At 32.9% G+C, this 20,861-nt stretch overlaps 2 protein-coding genes across 2 annotated transcripts in view; both read left to right on the forward strand.

Moving 5' to 3' along the window:
• Positions 1-20,861, forward strand: part of DCP2 (decapping mRNA 2) — a 215,505-nt gene that overhangs the window by 58,531 nt on the left and 136,113 nt on the right. The window lies entirely within an intron of this gene.
• Positions 1-20,861, forward strand: part of LOC143237989 (semaphorin-2A-like) — a 73,893-nt gene that overhangs the window by 5,230 nt on the left and 47,802 nt on the right. The window contains exons 2-3 of the mRNA XM_076477838.1: positions 11,909-11,996; positions 19,316-19,367. Coding sequence (XP_076333953.1) covers positions 11,909-11,996; positions 19,316-19,367 — 140 coding nt within the window. The remainder of the gene's footprint in view (positions 1-11,908; positions 11,997-19,315; positions 19,368-20,861) is intronic.

Consider the following 20,861-nt stretch of genomic DNA (forward strand, 5'->3'; position numbering starts at 1 on the left):
GTTTCAACTTGTGTCATAAAAATATTGGCTAGAACTGGTGATACTGGGTTGCCCATGCTTAGGCCATTTGTTTGTATATAAGTGTGGTTGTTGAACATGAAGTTTGTCTTTATCGTGGTGAATTCTATGAGGGTTGCTGGGAATGTCTATAGTTTGGTTAGGGTCTCGGATATAGAGTTCTAAGGCTATCTTGCAGGCTTCAGTGGTTGGAACTTCTGTAAAGAGGGATATAACATCGAAACTGGCCATTAAGGTTTTATGATTAAGTTGATTAAGGTTAGACTTGAAATTAAAAGTCTTTGATGAATGAGCTGGCTGATGTTACATATTTGGAGAATGCCCATGCTATGTATTTACCAAGATTGTAATTAAACGATTCATATGTGGACATTATTGGTCGTAATGGACAATCTGGTTTATGAGGTTTGGGGATGCCGTATATTTGTGGTGTGCGTGAGTCGGTTTTACGTAGGTAGGTATAAAGTGTTTGTGAAATTGTCTTGGCTTTTTTCATTTGCAGTAGTAATTTGTTTAGTTGCGTCTCGTGTGTCTTTGTTGGATTTGTGTGTATTGGTTTAAATTTGTTCGTGACTGACAGGATGTTCTTCATTTTTTGGGTGTATTCATTCGTGTTCATTATGACTATAGCTTGACCTTTGTCTGCTTTTAGAATTTTTATGTTTTTGTCTTGTTTTAGGTTTTTAATGGAATTAATGTCTCTTTTTGTAAGATTGTTTTTTAGTTTTCTGTTTTGTGAAATTATGTTGATGGTTTTGTAAGAAAATTCTTTGAAAAAATCGTTTAAGATGTTGTTTTTAGGTGTTTCTGGAAAATATAAATTTGTAATTTTACCTGGGAAGTTTGGCTGTTGGATGACAATAGAATTATCTAAGTTGTCTTCTTTCTGTTGGTTGTTTCCTTTGTTTTGTTTTCTGTAGAAAGTATCGCAAGTCTCCTAGCTAGATCTTCTAAACATGTTTTAATTTCTAAGGTTGGAATGTACCTAGGTGCTATTGCGAAGTTGAGTCCTTTGTTAAGTAGATGTATCTTGTCTGTGTTTAATTGTCGTTTGGATCTGTTAATTATGAGGTTAGTCAACGGTTTGTCATGTTGATGTCTTTTCTGTTGTTTGCATCTTAGTTTTTCTAGTTTTTTGTTGTGGCAGATCTTTTTGTCTCTGTCGTTCTTAGTATTGATTTGGTTTATGTTTCGTTGTATAAGTCCGTAAATCTCTGGTTTAATGCAGCATGCCAGTTGATAGTCTAGGTTCATTTTTTATTTCTGTAAGTCATGTAGTTCTTTGTATTTTGTGTTTAACATGGCTTTAAGTAGTTTTTCTCTAAATTTTGGATAATGTTTGTGTATTTATTAAAATTTTTTGATAGTTTTACCTTTACAAAATTAGGGTTAGTTGTTCCTTTCTACATTGTTGAATAAAATAGATGTCATTTCTTCTATTGATAACTCTTCGGTTTAAATTTTTTAGTTTCTTAACGATCGTGTGAGCGTGTACAGTTAATAGAGGTGTACAGTATGCTAGTTCAGACATAATGGTAACAGGTAAGTACAAATACACTGAGAAAAACATATATTCAAACATTTAACACCGCCCTCTACGTTCTGACACAACCCTTTCCAAACATGTAGTCAGCTTCCGGTCAGTTACCTCTTTCTTTGTGAACCTGAAGATGACCGAAGAAGGTCGAAACGTTGTTCGCTCTTCTTCGTAAAATATTTTTTCAAACCAAACGAGCGGTTTTTACATAAATATTTCTCTACAAGTGGGTTTTCTCGACATCACTGAATATGATTACAAAACTGCACAGTGACTTTCCGAACACCCAGTATAATAATAATAATAATATAATAACATATGATTACAAAACTGCACAGTGACTTTGCGAACACCCTGTATAATAATAATATAATAACTTATGATTACAAAACTGCACAGTGACTTTGCGAACACCCTGTATATTTAAATACTTCCCATGTAATTTGATTTTAAAAAGTAAATTATAAAGAATATTATCTGCAAAATTTGATTAAAAATAACCCAAAGAAAATGTACATGTACGTTTCGTGTTTGTTAAATACACATGCAACAGAGACTTTGTCTTTCAGGCTTAACAGATATTTCGTGTATGTGATTGGTTGTATTAATAACACATGTCTGGATAAGCTGTGAACTGTCCAACGTTTTGTAAGTGATTTTGAGTATAATTGACTCGGGTATCTATAAGAGGAAGAAAACATTAAATAATTACTGTTTTTCTTCTTGTTGTTTAAGGCTATTATTTAGATATATTTAGATGATTCAACTTAACGTTTCTGTTTATAGATTACTACCTGTAAAAACAGAAAGAAATTGGGAAGAATTTTGTATTTAGTTATGGTTATCAATAAGTGACATTAGTAACAAGGTATGGTTACCAGTAAGTGTCATAAGTAACAAGGTATGGTTACCAGTAAGTGTCATAAGTAACAAGGTATGGTTACCAGTAAGTGTCATAAGTAACAAGGTATGGTTACCAGTAAGTGTCATAAGTAACAAGGTATGGTTACCAGTAAGTGTCATAAGTAACAAGGTATGGTTACCAGTAAGTGTCATAAGTAACAAGGTATGGTTACCAGTAAGTGTCATAAGTAACAAGGTATGGTTACCAGTAAGTGTCATAAGTAACAAGGTATGGTTACCAGTAAGTGTCATAAGTAACAAGGTATGGTTACCAGTAAGTGTCATAAGTAACAAGGTATGGTTACCAGTAAGTGTCATAAGTAACAAGGTATGGTTACCAGTAAGTGTCATAAGTAACAAGGTATGGTTACCAGTAAGTGTCATAAGTAACAAGGTATGGTTACCTGTAAGTGTCATAAGTAACAAGGTATGGTTGTTAGTAGGTGCCATTAGCAACAAGGTATGGTTGTTAGTAGGTGCCATTAGCAACAAGGTATGGTTGTTAGTAGGTGCCATTAGCAACAAGGTATGGTTGTTAGTAGGTGCCATTAGCAACAAGGTATGGTTGTTAGTAAGTGCCATTAGCAACAAGGTATGGTTGCTGTTAAGTGTCATTAGCAACAAGGTGTGGTTGCTGTTAAGTGCCATTAGCAACAAGGTGTGGTTGCTGTTAAGTGCCATTAGCAACAAGGTGTGGTTGCTGTTAAGTGCCATTAGCAACAAGGTGTGGTTGCTGTTAAGTGTCATTCGTAACAAGGTATGGTTGCTGTTAAGTGTCATTAGCAACAAGGTATGGTTGCTGTTAAGTGTCATTCGTAACAAGGTATAGCTGATTTTATTGCTGATTTCTCGAGTTCGAAGCTGATAAGTTTTGAGTTCGAATCTCTGAGATACCAAAAAAAATTTACTCACACTTTAAGCTGTGGGTGAGGTATAAAAGTGACAGCTGATTCCTTAGCGTGAATGGTGGAAGCAAGGTGCTGTTTTTTGTGTATCTTTTATTTGATCAGTAGATCACAATTATAGACAGTGGTAGCTAGCATTAGTAACTTGGCATTAAACACAAATTATTTATTGCGTAAACGTTCTCACCAGACCATTAAGAACAGTAGTATGGACTTTCATGGCCAGGTGGTTAGAGGGCACTGGATTCGTAATCTGAGGGTCGCGGGCTCGAATCTTCGTCACAACAAACATGCTCACCTTTCCAGTCTTGAGGGAGTTAGAATGTGACGCTCAATCCCACTATTCATTGGTAAAAGAGTAGCTCAAGTGTTGGCAGTTGGTAGTGATGACTAGCTGTCTTCTTCCTACTCTTACACTGCAAAATTAGGGAGGGCTAGCGCTGATAGAGTTCGTGTAGCTTTGCGTGAAATTCATAAGAAACCTGAACATGACTCAGCACATGAAACAACAAAACTCAACTTATTAAGAAATCAAATAATCAGTCACAAAACTATGTTCACCTGATAAAATTAATGATGAAATCAACAAAATAAAACAACACTTTATCAACATCAACAAATTTCCTCAAAAAATTATACGCACACATCCAGATCAACAACACAGTCAACAGTAAATTCCAAGATACAACAAACTACAAAACCTTATATTGCTGCATACCACATGTTCCTGACATCAGCAAAAAAATAACCAACATTTCGACAAAACACAACATTCAGTAAACACCAAATTTATTCAAAAACCAGGTACAAAACTAAAGTCCATACTACGTAAAAACTACTGACAAACACAACACCAACATTATTTATAAAATACAATGCAACAATTGCCACAACTTCTATATTGGTGAAACATGCAGAAAAATGGAAACCAGATTCAAAGAACAACAAAAAAAACAACACCTTCACAAGTTTTTGAACACTACAAATCAAATAAACACAACATAACCATAGAAAACGCCCAGATATTAAGTAGGGAAACAAATATAAACAAACGTAATATCAAAGAAGCACCACTTATACAGCAACTAAAACCAAAATTAAACCAATATAAAGGAACACCTTTATACCTATGCTAATTAATAACCAAACATCCAACTACAACGCCCCCTACAATCTGGTACCTGTTTATATTATATTCTAGTCTCTAAGACATGTGTCCGGCAACAGTCAGTTGCAAACTCTTGTTGTTAACCTGAAGATGACCCAGGAAAGTCGAAACGTTCTCTGCTTATCAATAAAAGTGTTAATACCCATACCAGCCGTTCTGAGATACATTTTTATTTCAAGTGGGTTTCTCGTCATCAAGAAACCTAAACATAAAGTTACATCTGAGACGATCTGTGCTGTCCTTACAACGACTATCGAAAACAGTTTGAACCCTCAGATTTACTGATCAGCCAATAGAAACGAGAGAGGCTAAAATTAGTATTATTGTTATATGTAGTCAAAATATATCTGTTATAATTTGTATTGAAATTATACAGTAATAGAGACAATTAGTAGAAGACAGATGTATTATACTTTAACACCGCTTTTATTCCATATAATGTGTTAAAAGAATAGTAAACTTTCATCCAATAAGAAGTGTAATTCAACACAGACTTTATCACGAAATTATTTAACAGAAATCTGGTGTGTGTGTGTGTTTACCTCGTATAATGTTATGGTCAAGGTTTAGCAAGTCCAGAATACATCAACTCACGATAAGACAGTTAGTGCTGATAGCTTTCGTGTAGCTCTGCGCGAAATTCTATAAACAAAACAAGCAAATACAACTCATCCAAACACTGGACAAACAACTCAATATGCATACTCTCCCAGTTGGTCAGTGATAAGTTTCACAATACTAAAATCAGAACTTGGAGTCCATCTTGTGGACAGAGTGCAAACAGCTTAATTTGTAGCTTTCCACTATAACATTACCAGGAAGATGAATACAAACCTGAATGTTTTGTTTGTTAAAACACTTTATATTATTTCAATCAGGTCTGCTTCATGACGCGAGAATTATTGTGATTATTTACAAATACATACATTTGCAAAACTTCTTTGGCTCCAAGCAAGTGCAAAGTAAACGAATCCGAGGCCCGCCATAGCCAGGTGGGTTAAGGCGTTCGACTTGTAATTTGAGCGTCGCGGGTTCGACCAAACATGCTCACTCTTTCAGTAGTGGGGACGTTATAATGTGACGATCAATTCCACTACTAAGAGTAGCCCAAGAGTTGGCGGTGGGTGGTGCCTTCCCTCTAGTCTTACTCTACAAAATTAGGGACGGCTAACACATATAGCCCTAGAGTAGCTTTGCGCGAAATTCAATAAAACAAACAAACAAACAATAAGCGAATTTGAAGAAGTGTACACCACACTCGATGTGAACTCGATACGCAATACATTTTTATGTTAATTCCTTGAAGGAGCAAAATTAGCTTTATATTTATTGTCTACAAAGAAATGAAACACAGTTTAGTGATTCAAGATTCTCATTGAAAGGACATCTAGCGGCCTTACAATAGTTCAAGAAGTTGATCAAAACATGAATGATGTGTCACTTGATATGTTACTTCAATGGAGCCACGTGATATACATAAAATAGATGGATATTTTAGAATGGTACCTAAGCCTAAAAGGTCTTTCTCGTACACATTTCGACACAAACCTAGAATTACAGTATTTAGAGAATCTACTTGTTTAAGGGAAATATCTAAGCCTAAAAAGTTTTGTTGTCTTTGGAGCTGTCAAGGAATGTCTTTACGAAAATGTTTCTTGGTCTAGATTTCTTAAAAAAGTAAAATAAAAAGTAGTAAATATTAAAAACTTTAAACTACTGAGCTTAAAACGGAATTATAAAGTATTGAACTACACGTCATTACACCACTTCCACTGGATGTTTCTATTATAAAGTATTGAACTACACGATATTAAACCACTACCACTGGATGTTTCTATTATAAAGTATTGAACTACACCTTATCGAACACTCTACCACTGGATGTTTCTATTATAAAATATTGAACTACACGTTATCGAACACTCTACCACTGGATGCTTCTATTATAAAGTACTGAACTACACGATATTAAACCACTTCCACTGGATGTTTCTATTATAAAGTATTGAACTACACCTTATCGAACACTCTACCACTGGATGTTTCTATTATAAAATATTGAACTACACGTTATCGAACACTCTACCACTGGATGTTTCTATTATAAAGTACTGAACTACACGATATTAAACCACTTCCACTGGATGTTTCTATTATAAAGTATTGAACTACACCTTATCGAACACTCTACCACTGGATGTTTCTATTATAAAGTGTTGAACTACACGATATTAAACCACTTTCACTGTATGTTTCTATTATAAAGTGTTGAACTGCACGATATTAAACCACTTTCACTGTATGTTTCTATTATAAAGTATTGAACTACACGTTATCGAACACTCTACCACTGGATGTTTCTATTATAAAGTGTTGAACTACACGATATTAAACCACTACCACTGGATGTTTCTATTATAAAGTACTGAACTACACGTTATCGAACACTCTACCACTGGATGTTTCTATTATAAAGTACTGAACTACACGATATTAAACCACTACCACTGGATGTTTCTATTATAAAGTGTTGAACTACACGTTATCGAACACTCTACCACTGGATGTTTCTATTATAAAGTACTGAACTACACGATATTAAATCACTTCCACTGGATGTTTCTATTATAAAGTATTGAACTACACCTTATCGAACACTCTACCACTGGATGTTTCTATTATAAAGTGTTGAACTGCACGATATTAAACCACTTTCACTGTATGTTTCTATTATAAAGTATTGAACTACACGTTATCGAACACTCTACCACTGGATGTTTCTATTATAAAGTGTTGAACTACACGATATTAAACCACTACCACTGGATGTTTCTATTATAAAGTACTGAACTACACGATATTAAACCACTTCCACTGGATGTTTCTATTATAAAGTATTGAACTACACCTTATCGAACACTCTACCACTGGATGTTTCTATTATAAAGTGTTGAACTACACGTTATCGAACACTCTACCACTGGATGTTTCTATTATAAAGTGTTGAACTACACGATATTAAACCACTTTCACTGTATGTTTCTATTATAAAGTGTTGAACTGCACGTTATTAAACTACTTTCACTGTATGTTTCTATTATAAAGTACTGAACTACACGTTATTAAACCACTTTCACTGGATGTTTCTATTATAAAGTACTGAACTACACGTTATTAAACCACTTTCACTGTATGTTTCTATTATAAAGTACTGAACTACACGTTATCGAACACTCTACCACTGGATGTTTCTATTATAAAGTATTGAACTACACGTTATCGAACACTCTACCACTGGATGTTTCTATTATAAAGTATTGAACTACACGTTATCGAACACTCTACCACTGGATGTTTCTATTATAAAGTGTTGAACTGCACGTTATTAAACCACTTTCACTGTATGTTTCTATTATAAAGTATTGAACTACACGTTATCGAACACTCTACCACTGGATGTTTCTATTATAAAGTGTTGAACTACACGATATTAAACCACTATTACTGGATGTTTCTATTATAAAGTGTTGAACTACACGTTATCGAACACTCTACCACTGGATGTTTCTATTATAAAGTGTTGAACTACACGTTATCGAACACTCTACCACTGGATGTTTCTATTATAAAGTACTGAACTACACGTTATCGAACACTCTACCACTGGATGTTTCTATTATAAAGTATTGAACTACACGTTATCGTACACTCTACCACTGGATGCTTCTATTATAAAGTACTGAACTACACGATATTAAACCACTACCACTGGATGTTTCTATTATAAAGTATTGAACTACACGTTATCGAACACTCTACCACTGGATGTTTCTATTATAAAGTATTGAACTACACGTTATCGAACACTCTACCACTGGATGTTTCTATTATAAAGTGTTGAACTACACGATATTAAACCACTACCACTGGATGTTTCTATTATAAAGTGTTGAACTACACGTTATCGAACACTCTACCACTGGATGTTTCTATTATAAAGTGTTGAACTACACGATATTAAACCACTATTACTGGATGTTTCTATTATAAAGTGTTGAACTACACGTTTTCGAACACTCTACCACTGGATGTTTCTATTATAAAGTGTTGAACTACACGTTATCGAACACTCTACCACTGGATGTTTCTATTATAAAGTATTGAACTGCACGTTATTAAACCACTTTCACTGTATGTTTCTATTATAAAGTGTTGAACTACACGTTATCGAACACTCTACCACTGGATGTTTCTATTATAAAGTGTTGAACTACACGTTATCGAACACTCTACCACTGGATGTTTCTATTATAAAGTACTGAACTACACGTTATCGAACACTCTACCACTGGATGTTTCTATTATAAAGTGTTGAACTACACGTTATCGAACACTCTACCACTGTATGTTTCTATTATAAAGTGTTGAACTACACGTTATCGAACACTCTACCACTGGATGTTTCTATTATAAAGTGTTGAACTACACGTTATCGAACACTCTACCACTGGATGTTTCTATTATAAAGTACTGAACTACACGTTATCGAACACTCTACCACTGGATGTTTCTATTATAAAGTGTTGAACTACACGTTATCGAACACTCTACCACTGTATGTTTCTATTATAAAGTGTTGAACTACACGTTATCGAACACTCTACCACTGGATGTTTCTATTATAAAGTGTTGAACTACACGTTATCGAACACTCTACCACTGGATGTTTCTATTATAAAGTACTGAACTACACGTTATCGAACACTCTACCACTGGATGTTTCTATTATAAAGTGTTGAACTACACGTTATCGAACACTCTACCACTGGATGTTTCTATTATAAAGTGTTGAACTACATGTTATCGTACACTCTACCACTGGATGTTTCTATTATAAAGTACTGAACTACACGTTATCGAACACTCTACCACTGGATGTTTCTATTATAAAGTACTGAACTACACGTTATCGAACACTCTACCACTGGATGTTTCTATTATAAAGTACTGAACTACACGTTATCGAACACTCTACCACTGGATGTTTCTATTATAAAGTATTGAACTGCACGTTATTAAACCACTTTCACTGTATGTTTCTATTATAAAGTGTTGAACTACACGTTATCGAACACTCTACCACTGGATGTTTCTATTATAAAGTGTTGAACTACACGTTATCGAACACTCTACCACTGGATGTTTCTATTATAAAGTACTGAACTACACGTTATCGAACACTCTACCACTGGATGTTTCTATTATAAAGTGTTGAACTACACGTTATCGAACACTCTACCACTGTATGTTTCTATTATAAAGTGTTGAACTACACGTTATCGAACACTCTACCACTGGATGTTTCTATTATAAAGTGTTGAACTACACGTTATCGAACACTCTACCACTGGATGTTTCTATTATAAAGTACTGAACTACACGTTATCGAACACTCTACCACTGGATGTTTCTATTATAAAGTACTGAACTACACGTTATCGAACACTCTACCACTGGATGTTTCTATTATAAAGTGTTGAACTACATGTTATCGTACACTCTACCACTGGATGTTTCTATTATAAAGTACTGAACTACACGTTATCGAACACTCTACCACTGGTTGTTTCTATTATAAAGTACTGAACTACACGTTATCGAACACTCTACCACTGGATGTTTCTATTATAAAGTATTGAACTGCACGTTATTAAACCACTTTCACTGTATGTTTCTATTATAAAGTGTTGAACTACACGTTATCGAACACTCTACCACTGGATGTTTCTATTATAAAGTGTTGAACTACACGTTATCGAACACTCTACCACTGGATGTTTCTATTATAAAGTACTGAACTACACGTTATCGAACACTCTACCACTGGATGTTTCTATTATAAAGTGTTGAACTACATGTTATCGTACACTCTACCACTGGATGTTTCTATTATAAAGTACTGAACTACACGTTATCGAACACTCTACCACTGGATGTTTCTATTATAATGTACTGAACTACACGTTATCGAACACTCTACCACTGGATGTTTCTATTATAAAGTGTTGAACTACACGTTATCGAACACTCTACCACTGTATGTTTCTATTATAAAGTGTTGAACTACACGTTATCGAACACTACCACTGGATGTTTCTATTATAAAGTGTTGAACTACACGTTATCGAACACTCTACCACTGGATGTTTCTATTATAAAGTGTTGAACTACACGTTATTAAACCACTACCACTGTATGTTTCTATTATAAAGTACTGAACTACACGTTATCGAACACTCTACCACTGGATGTTTCTATTATAAAGTACTGAACTACACGTTATCGAACACTCTACCACTGGATGTTTCTATTATATTGTACTGAACTACACGTTATCGAACACTCTACCACTGGATGTTTCTATTATAAAGTGTTGAACTACACGTTATCGAACACTCTACCACTGGATGTTTCTATTATAAAGTACTGAACTACACGTTATCGAACACTCTACCACTGTATGTTTCTATTATAAAGTGTTGAACTACACGTTATCGAACACTCTACCACTGGATGTTTCTATTATAAAGTGTTGAACTACACGTTATCGAACACTCTACCACTGGATGTTTCTATTATAAAGTGTTGAACTACACGTTATTAAACCACTACCACTGGATGTTTCTATTATAAAGTACTGAACTGTACGTTATTAAAGCACTAATACTGTAGGTTTCTATTATAAAGTGCTAAACTACATCTTATAACTCACTTTCATCGGTTTAGCCCAATTATTTACCAATTTATATGTTTCGTGTGCGGTGCATGAAATAAAAAATAAGAGAAATATTTGACATGAATACTTTACTTTAATATTTCTGATATTGTTTGACCAGTTTTTATATTTTAAAGCATATACATACATACAAGTTACATGCACGTATGAGGCACACGTATGAGTGGTGAAGATTAGTTAGTAATCCCAGGTTGTTTAATTACGTGCAAGTTTACATTACCAATTTAAAGGGGCATTTCATTACAGGGGTAGTGCTGAGAAGGGTCGTGCCTATAGTTACTTTTCCTTGTTTATTGGCTACATAGATAGTGTATCCACTTCATAATTAAAACATAAACATGGGTAGTTAATATATATAATATAGTTTTATAGACTAAAAAAAATTATGATGTTTTGCTGAAGTATATTTCATTAAAGAACCTATTTTGTGTCCAGTGAATAATTAGAGAAACAAAGTGTAGCCAGAGAAACTATTTGTCTGTAATAGCGTCTTCTTGTAGCGTCTTTTTGTGAAACTTATATGGTAGAGAACTTACACATTTTGTTCCTTTTATTTCATCAGAGATTTTATTTTTCTTCAGAACAAATCTACGACTTCAGTTGTGGCCACCTATACTACAGGACTCTCTATCTTGATTCCAGTCAGGAAACTCTCTTTGTGGGTGCTATGTAAGTACTTCTATTGTTTCCCTAATGAGCTGAAATGTGAAGAGGAAGCTGCTTGTGGACGTAATCCTGCTCATTACCTTCCTTTTTAGATACTCGTTTTTCTTGGTTTTTTCTGGTTATATTTGGCGGTATTTGTGTTGCAAGGACAATGTGAAATGTGTTAATATTTGTGTCGGTAGAATAATGTTAAAATTGTTAATATTTGATGGTACTTGTGTTGGGAGAACATTTTTAAATTGTTAATATTTGATGGTACTTGTGTTGGGAGAACATTTTTAAATTGTTAATATTTGATGGTACTTGTGTTGGTAGAACATTGCTAAAATATTTGATGGTACTTGTGTCGGTAGAACATTGTTAAAATTGTTAATATTTCATGGTACTTGTGTCGGTAGAACATAATGGAATTTTTAATATTTGATGGTACTTGTGTCGGTAGAACATTAATGGAATTGTTAATATTGATGGTACTTTTTATGGAAGAATATTATGAAAATTGTTAATATTTATTTCGGTAGAACAATGTTAAAGGTGTTAACATTTGATGGTACTTTTGTTGAAAGAACATTGTTAAAATTGTTAATATTTGATGATACATGTATCAGTAGAACAGTGTTGAAATTGTTAATATCTGATGGTACTTTGATGGAAGAACATTGTTAAAATTGTTAATATTTTTGTGGGTAGAACATTGTTAAAAGTGTTCTAAGTTCTTTCCGTCAGTGGTTTCAAGTGTTCGATTGAGTAGTATTTTGTTATTAAAGCTATTGGGATTTAAAGCTCTTATTGGGTAGATCATAAGATGGGGGATAGTTTTAGATACTTGTGAGTTTGATATTCAGCACAAATTTACCAAATGATCTGTCTGTAATGTGACCATTACGGGTTTTATCGCTTTACGACATACCACTCTGTTATCAACCAGAGAAAGGAGTTGAGTATTTGTTTATTTTTTATTTTCGCGCAAAGATAATCGAGGACTATCTGCGATAATGGTACCTAATTTAGCAGTGTAAGACTAGAGGGAAGGTAGCTAGTTATCACCACCAAGTGTCAACTCTCGGCTACTCTATTATCAACGAATAGTGGTATTGACCGTACATTATAACGTCCCCATGGCTGAACGGTGAGAATGTTTGGTGTGACGGGGATTCGAACCTGCGATTCTTATTTTTCGAGTGAAGCGCTCTAACCCCCTGACCATGCCAGGCTGGGGTTGAGTGAGTTTAAAAGGTAAGCAGGAAACAACTGGACATTTTGGCTATTGATTTTGTTTTGCTAATAAATTGCAGGAAAATAAGCTGAGAAATATTCCAATCTGGTAGTTATTGGGGTTTGTTAATAAATAAAATAATTCAAAATTAATTAGGAAGTTGATTACCTTTTTCAAGAAGAAGATTTAAAGTTTCTTCATATTATTTAACATTATTACTTATTTTGTTATTTAAAGTTTCTTCAGATTATTTAACATTAATACTTACTTTATTTAAAGTTTCTTCAGATTATTTAATATTATTATTTATTTTGTTATTTAAATTTCTTCAGATTATCATTGTACTTATTTTATTATTTAAAGTTTCTTCAGATTATGTAACATTGTTACTTATTTTATTATTTAAAGTTTCTTCAGATTATTTAACATTGTTACTTATTTTATTATTTAGTTTCTCAAGATTGTTTAACATTGTTAGTTATTTTATTATTTAAAGTTTCTTCAGGTTATTTAACATTGTTACTTATTTTATTATTTAAAGTTTCTTCAGATTATTTAACATTGTTACTTATTTTATTATTTAGTTTCTCAAGATTGTTTAACATTGTTACTTATTTTATTATTTAGTTTCTCAAGATTGTTTAACATTGTTACTTATTTTATTATTTAAAGTTTCTTCAGATAATTAACATTGTTACTTATTTTATTATTTAAATTTTCTTCAGATTATTTAACATTGTTACTTATTTTATTATTTAGTTTCTCAAGATTGTTTAACATTGTTACTTATTTTATTATTTAAAGTTTCTTCAGCTTATTTAACATTGTTACTTATTTTATTATTTAGTTTCTCAAGATTGTTTAACATTGTTACTTATTTTATTATTTAAAGTTTCTTCAGATTATTTAACATTGTTACTTATTTTACTATTTAGTTTCTCAAGATTATTTAACATTGTTACTTATTTTATTATTTAGTTTCTCAAGATTGTTTAACATTGTTACTTATTTTATTATTTAAAGTTTCTTCAGATTATTTAACATTGTTACTTATTTTATTATTTAGTTTCTCAAGATTGTTTAACATTGTTACTTATTTTATTATTTAAAGTTTCTTCAGATAATTAACATTGTTACTTATTTTATTATTTAAAGTTTCTTCAGATTATTTAACATTGTTACTTATTTTATTATTTAGTTTCTCAAGATTATTTAACATTGTTACTTATTTTATTATTTAGTTTCTCAAGATTGTTTAACATTGTTACTTATTTTATTATTTAAAGTTTCTTCAGGTTATTTAACGTTGTTACTTATTTTATTATTTAGTTTCTCAATATTATTTAACATTGTTACTTATTTTACTATTTAAAGTTTCTTCAGATTATTTAACATTGTTACTTATTTTATTATTTAAAGTTTCTTCAGATTATTTAACATTGTTACTTATTTTATTATTTAGTTTCTCAAGATTATTTAACATTGTTACTTATTTTTTATTTAAAGTTTCTTCAGATTATTTAACATTGTTACTTATTTTATTATTTAAAGTTTCTTCAGATTATGTAACATTGTTACTTATTTTATTATTTAGTTTCTCAAGATTATTTCACATTGTTACTTATTTTATTATTTAAAGTTTATTCAGATTATTTAACATTGTTACTTATTTTATTATTTAAAGTTTCTTCAGATTATTTAACATTGTTACTTATTTTATTATTTAAAGTTTCTTCAGATTATTTAACATTGTTACTTATTTTATTATTTAGTTTCTCAAGATTATTTAACATTGTTACTTATTTTTTTATTTAAAGTTTCTTCAGATTATTTAACATTGTTACTTATTTTATTATTTAAAGTTTCTTCAGATTATGTAACATTGTTACTTATTTTATTATTTAGTTTCTCAAGATTATTTCACATTGTTACTTATTTTATTATTTAAAGTTTATTCAGATTATTTAACATTGTTACTTATTTTATTATTTAAAGTTTCTTCAGATTATTTAACATTGTTACTTATTTTATTATTTAAAGTTTCTTCAGATTATTTAACATTGTTACTTATTTTATTATTTAAAGTTTCTTCTTTAATGACGTATTGTATTCTGGATCAATCGGTAAATCCGTTAAAATCGCCATCATGTGTTTCTGTAAGGTGGAAGGTCAAATATCGAGGGCTCTCGTTCCAGAAACTATTTATTTTTACACAAGAATAAAGCAGAGATCATTATTTCCAGAATCCATTCTCTTTTAGAATGGAAGTTTTCATAACGATTGCAAACTTTCAGGTATCTACCGTCTTTCTTCTCTGCAATGAACTCACTCAAGTTGTTCGGAACAAGACTTTTCCACTGAAGTTACCTATCGTGATTCCGTACAGCACACCAGTTTAACCGGCCACCAAACATTCCTAAAACATCCATAAACAAGTATTTCAGCAAAACGTTTATCGTGTTGAAATATATTAGTAGCGACTGTTAAACAGTGGTGAAGAACAACAGAGTTTACAAAGATATATTTTTGTGACCAGCCCCTGTTGTGTAATTCAGAGGTTGTGAGTGAGTAAAGGTTTTTCACAGAATAAACAAGTAGGATAGGGTTTGTAAAAATTAAGTTATAGACCTGTTAGAACTGTATGTGATTGCTACATATACTAACATGTGCATCATTATTATCAGGTACACAGTTTCATCACCGTTTCATTCAGTATTATCTTGTACACAGTAAACCTGGATGCTTCATTCAGTAATATTTGGTACAGAATATACCTTGTAGTTTGATTCTGTAATATCTGGTAGAGAGTAAACATAGTCGTTTCATCACCGTATGATTCAGTAATATGTGGTACACAGTAAACCTGGTAGTTTCATTCAGTATTGTCTGATGCCCAGTAAACATGGTAGTTTCATCACCGTATGATTCAGTAATATGTGGTACACAGTAAACCTGGTAGTTACATTCAGTATTATCTGATGCCCAGTAAACATGGTAGTTTCATTCTGTAATATCTGGTAAAGAGTAAACATGGTAGTTTCATTCAGTGTTATCTTTTAGAGAGTAAACATGGTAGTTTACCCATCGTTTCATTCAGTAATAACTGGTACACAGTAAACCTTGTCGTTTCATTCAGTAATATCTGATACAGAGAAAACATGGTAGTTTCATTCTGTAATATCCGATACAGAATAAACATGGTAGTTTCATTCAGTAATATCAGGAACACAGTAAACATGGTCGTTTCATACAGTATCATGTGGTACACAGTAAACATGATAGTTTGTTTCAGTAATATCTGGTACAGAGTTTACATGGTAGTTTCATTCAGTAATATGTGATACAGAGTAAACATGGTAGTTTCATTTAATAGTATCTGGTACTCACTAAACATGTTAGTTTCATTCAGTATTATCTGGTACACAGTAAACATGGTAGTTTCATTCATTAATATCTGGTACAGAGTAAACATGGTAGTTTACTCACTGTTTTATTCAGTTATAACTGGTTCACACTAAACCTGGTCGTTTCATTCTTTAATATCTTGTACAGAGTAAACATCGTAGTTTTATTCAGTATTATCTGGTAGAGAGTAAACATGGTCGTTTCATTCAGTAATAAATGATATACAGTATACCTGGTCGTTTCATTCAGAATTATATGGTACACCGTAAACATGGTAGTTTCATTCAGAATTTTCTGGAACCCAGATTAGACATTATGTATGATTTAGTGATTGGTGGTGATTAAGTTTTCAGATCATTTGTAGTGTTTAAGTGTCTTGTTAGCGTAATAATAACGTGCTTCTCAGCCTTACTAGATTACTACCGATAGATAAACCTTACTAGATTACTACCGATACATAAACCTTACTAGATTACTACCGATACATAAACCTTACTAGATTACTACCGATAGATAAACCTTACTAGATTACTACCGATACATAAACCTTACTAGATTACTACCGATACATAAACCTTACTAGATTACTACCGATAGATAAATGTTGTAAATTACAAATAAATTGAATAATGTATACCTCTACATTTGATCAGTGAGATCTGCTGATCGCTGGTTCGAATCGTGTCACCGAGCACCCTCATGGTTAAAATGTTGCGTTTAATCCCACTATGAAGTAGCCCAAGATTTGGCAGTGGGCGGTTATTTCTAGCTGTATTTCCTGCAGTCTGATATTTAACTTCAAAGCTGGTCCGTCATGGCCAGGTGGGTGAACGCGTTCGATTCGTAATCTGAGGGGCGCGGGTTGGATTTTCCCTCGCAATAAACATACTCACCATTTCAGCCGCGGGGGCGTTATAATGTGACGGTCAATCCCACTGTTCGTTGGGAAAAAAGTAGCCCAAGAGTTGGCGGTGGATGTTGATGAGAGCTGCCTTCCCTCTTGTTTTACACTGCTAAATTAGGGACGGTTATTGCAGATAGCCCTCAAGTAGCTTTGCGTGAAATTCAAAAAAACGAACTTGAAAGCTTCAAATGGCACAACGGTATGTCCGCAAACATACCACGCTTGACAACAGGTTTCGATATCTCTAGTGAGCAGAGCACAGCTAGCACACTGTGCAGCTTTGTGCTTAACACTTCATAGAAACAAGCAAACAATTCCTTCAAAATTGGGGACGACTAGGGCGGATAGTTTTCAAGTAGCTTTGCATGGATTTCACTAAAGAAACAACTTTTGTGATAGCTGATAAATAATTTAATAATATACAAAGAATCGTCCATTACTTACGCAAGACAGAGAAATAAATTCTCTTCTGAGCTTTTCGTTCCTCAAATATATCAATTACTGGGACAAATTCCACAAATTTAAAACTTGGTACCCAGAGACCTAGCTGGACATCATGTGGGTCCCTGGGTACCAAGTTTTATATTCGTGTATTTTACAAATGAATCTTAAACGTGTTAGTTAAGGCTGTCCTTTATTTACTGTATGTGTAAGACAGGTACGGTTAGTGGGATGTAGCTCTTCTTGTTCTTTATTAATTCATTACTTCCTCTTATGTAAACTATCTTACAGTGTAGTAGATTCTTACTGAATGGAAGAACTCTTCTCGTCTTAATTAGAACTATTTTAATATTACTGTAACTTGTAATTAAATGTATCAGAACGAAATGGATGTGGGTTAAACTGGCATATATATCCAAAATACTATATATTTCATTACTTTAAACTGACGGTAAATTATCAGAGAGGTCACTATGTTTACCTAAAGACCACGAGGGATATTCAAGTTTTTATTTGATCGCTAGTTCTGGGTACCTTTCGTTTATAAACTGTAGGTAAAAGTTCCCCGCGTGTTTATCTAGTGTCCTGTAATACTGCATACACTAACCCTCTGCGCCGTCATGAACATAACACGCAGTTTGAGAGACTGAACGTAGTAATATCCTTGTTGAACATTGTGTTAAACTGAATTATAATGTTAATGGTTGATAATTACGTATTTCGGTTCTAGTTGTCCTAACTATGCAGCTGCTCCGGGATGGATGCACGTGAAGGGCGAAAGTCACATGGCTCTGGTTTCTTTGGAGAAAATCGTCAAGTAATTTTTATCTACGTTTTAGTTGGTCGGTCAAGTTTAGTCACGAGCATGTCGGTTGTAAGAGTGGAAAACCTGCTTAACATTCGACAGACACATTTGAAATGACGGAGGTGTGGTGCACGTGCGGATATTTTTGTTAACCAATGGGATTAATCTCGTATTCAAGAAGAATAACGTATATGAGCATTCGAAGGAAGCAGATAGAATCGGAGATAAATAATTTAATTACCCGTTAATATTCTACCTTAATCAGATATGCCCTCCTTAACGGGTTGAACTGTTATGAGAAGGAAAAAGTATATTACAGCTAAGCTTACACAATAATCAAAGGAGACACAGAAAATATAGTGTTATATTTTCTAAAATTCTGAAACATCATTTGCTAAGGGTTAATATATGTCTTCCACACTTCTGATGTATCATGATAGATGGTATTACATTTATTTATAATGTATTTTGATACATGTTATTATATTTAAGGGATGGTGTCTTCTACACTATTATTCTGATGTATTGTGATAGATGGTATTATATTTTAGGGATAAAGTCTTCCGTATCAGCTTATACAACGTCAACAGAACTCGTTGTGAGGTAAGTAACAGATACGTATTTTCATTTTGAAGACTAAATTCTGATGAAAGTACAGAGTAATCTCAAATCTTTTATATCCACCAGATGACATCACTGCTGCTGGGATTGTAAGAGTGTTCTACACCAATTCTTTGAGATAATTCACATTATCTCTTATTTTTTAGTTTAAAGATAAATATACTGAGGATAACAGGTCAAGAAATCAAAAGACACGTGGTTATTTAGTTTAAAGTTAAATGTACTGGAGTTAACAGGTCAAGAAGACAAGAGACACGTGGTTATTTAGTTTAAAGTTAAATGTACTGGAGATAACAGGTCAAGAAGACAAGTGACACGTGGTTATTTAGTTTAAAGTTAAATGTACTGAAGATAACAGGTCAAGAAGACAAGAGACACTTGGTTATTTAGTTTAAAGTTAAATGTACTGGAGATAACAGGCCAAGAAGACAAGAGACACGTGGTTATTTAGTTTAAAGTTAAATGTACTGGAGATAACAGGTCAAGAAGACAAGAGACACGTGGTTATTTAGTTTAAAGTTAAATGTACCGGAGATAACAGGTCAAGAAGACAAGAGACACGTGGTTATTTGGTTTAAAGTTAAATGAACTGGAGATAACAGGCCAAGAAGACAAGAGACACGTGGTTATTTAGTTTAAAGTTAAATGTACTGGAGATAACAGGTCAAGAAGACAAGAGACACGTGGTTATTTAGTTTAAAGTTAAATGTACTGGAGATAACAGGCCAAGAAGACAAGAGACACGTGGTTATTTAGTTTAAAGTTAAACGTACTGGAAATAACAGGTCAAGAAGACAAGAGACACGTGGTTATTTAGTTTAAAGTTAAATGTACTGGAGATAACAGGTCAAGAAGACAAGAGACACGTGGTTATTTAGTTTAAAGTTAAATGTACTGGAGTTAACAGGTCAAGAAGACAAGAGACACATGGTTATTTAGTTTAAAGTTAAATGTACTGGAGTTAACAGGTCAAGAAAACAAGAGACACGAGGTTATTTAGTTTAAAGATAAAGAAGAAAAAACTTGTGATATTTGATTGTTTAGAGGAGAATAGCCCCACTTTAGTAGAATTATTGTTTTAGTATTTCCACATCGAGTTAACATTGCTTGTCTAACAGATGGGTAGTATCCAAATTGTATGGAAATATCCAGTAAACACTGGTTGTCTAACAGATGGGTATTATCCACATTGTATGGAAATATCGAGTTAACATTACTTGTCTAACAGATGGGTGGTATCCACAATGAATCGAAATATCCAGTTAACATTGCTTGCCTAACAGATGGGAAGTATCCACATTGTATAAAAATATCAAGTTAACATTGCTTGTCTAACAGACGGGTAGTATCTACATTGTATAGAAATATCGAGTTAACATTGCTTATCTAACAGACGGGTAGTTTCCACATTATATAGAAATATCAAGTTACATTTCTTGTCTAACAGATGGGCAGTATCCACACTGTTTAGAAATA

Source organism: Tachypleus tridentatus, chromosome 2, assembly GCF_004210375.1.
Source record: "Tachypleus tridentatus isolate NWPU-2018 chromosome 2, ASM421037v1, whole genome shotgun sequence".
Taxonomy (NCBI): domain Eukaryota; kingdom Metazoa; phylum Arthropoda; class Merostomata; order Xiphosura; family Limulidae; genus Tachypleus; species Tachypleus tridentatus.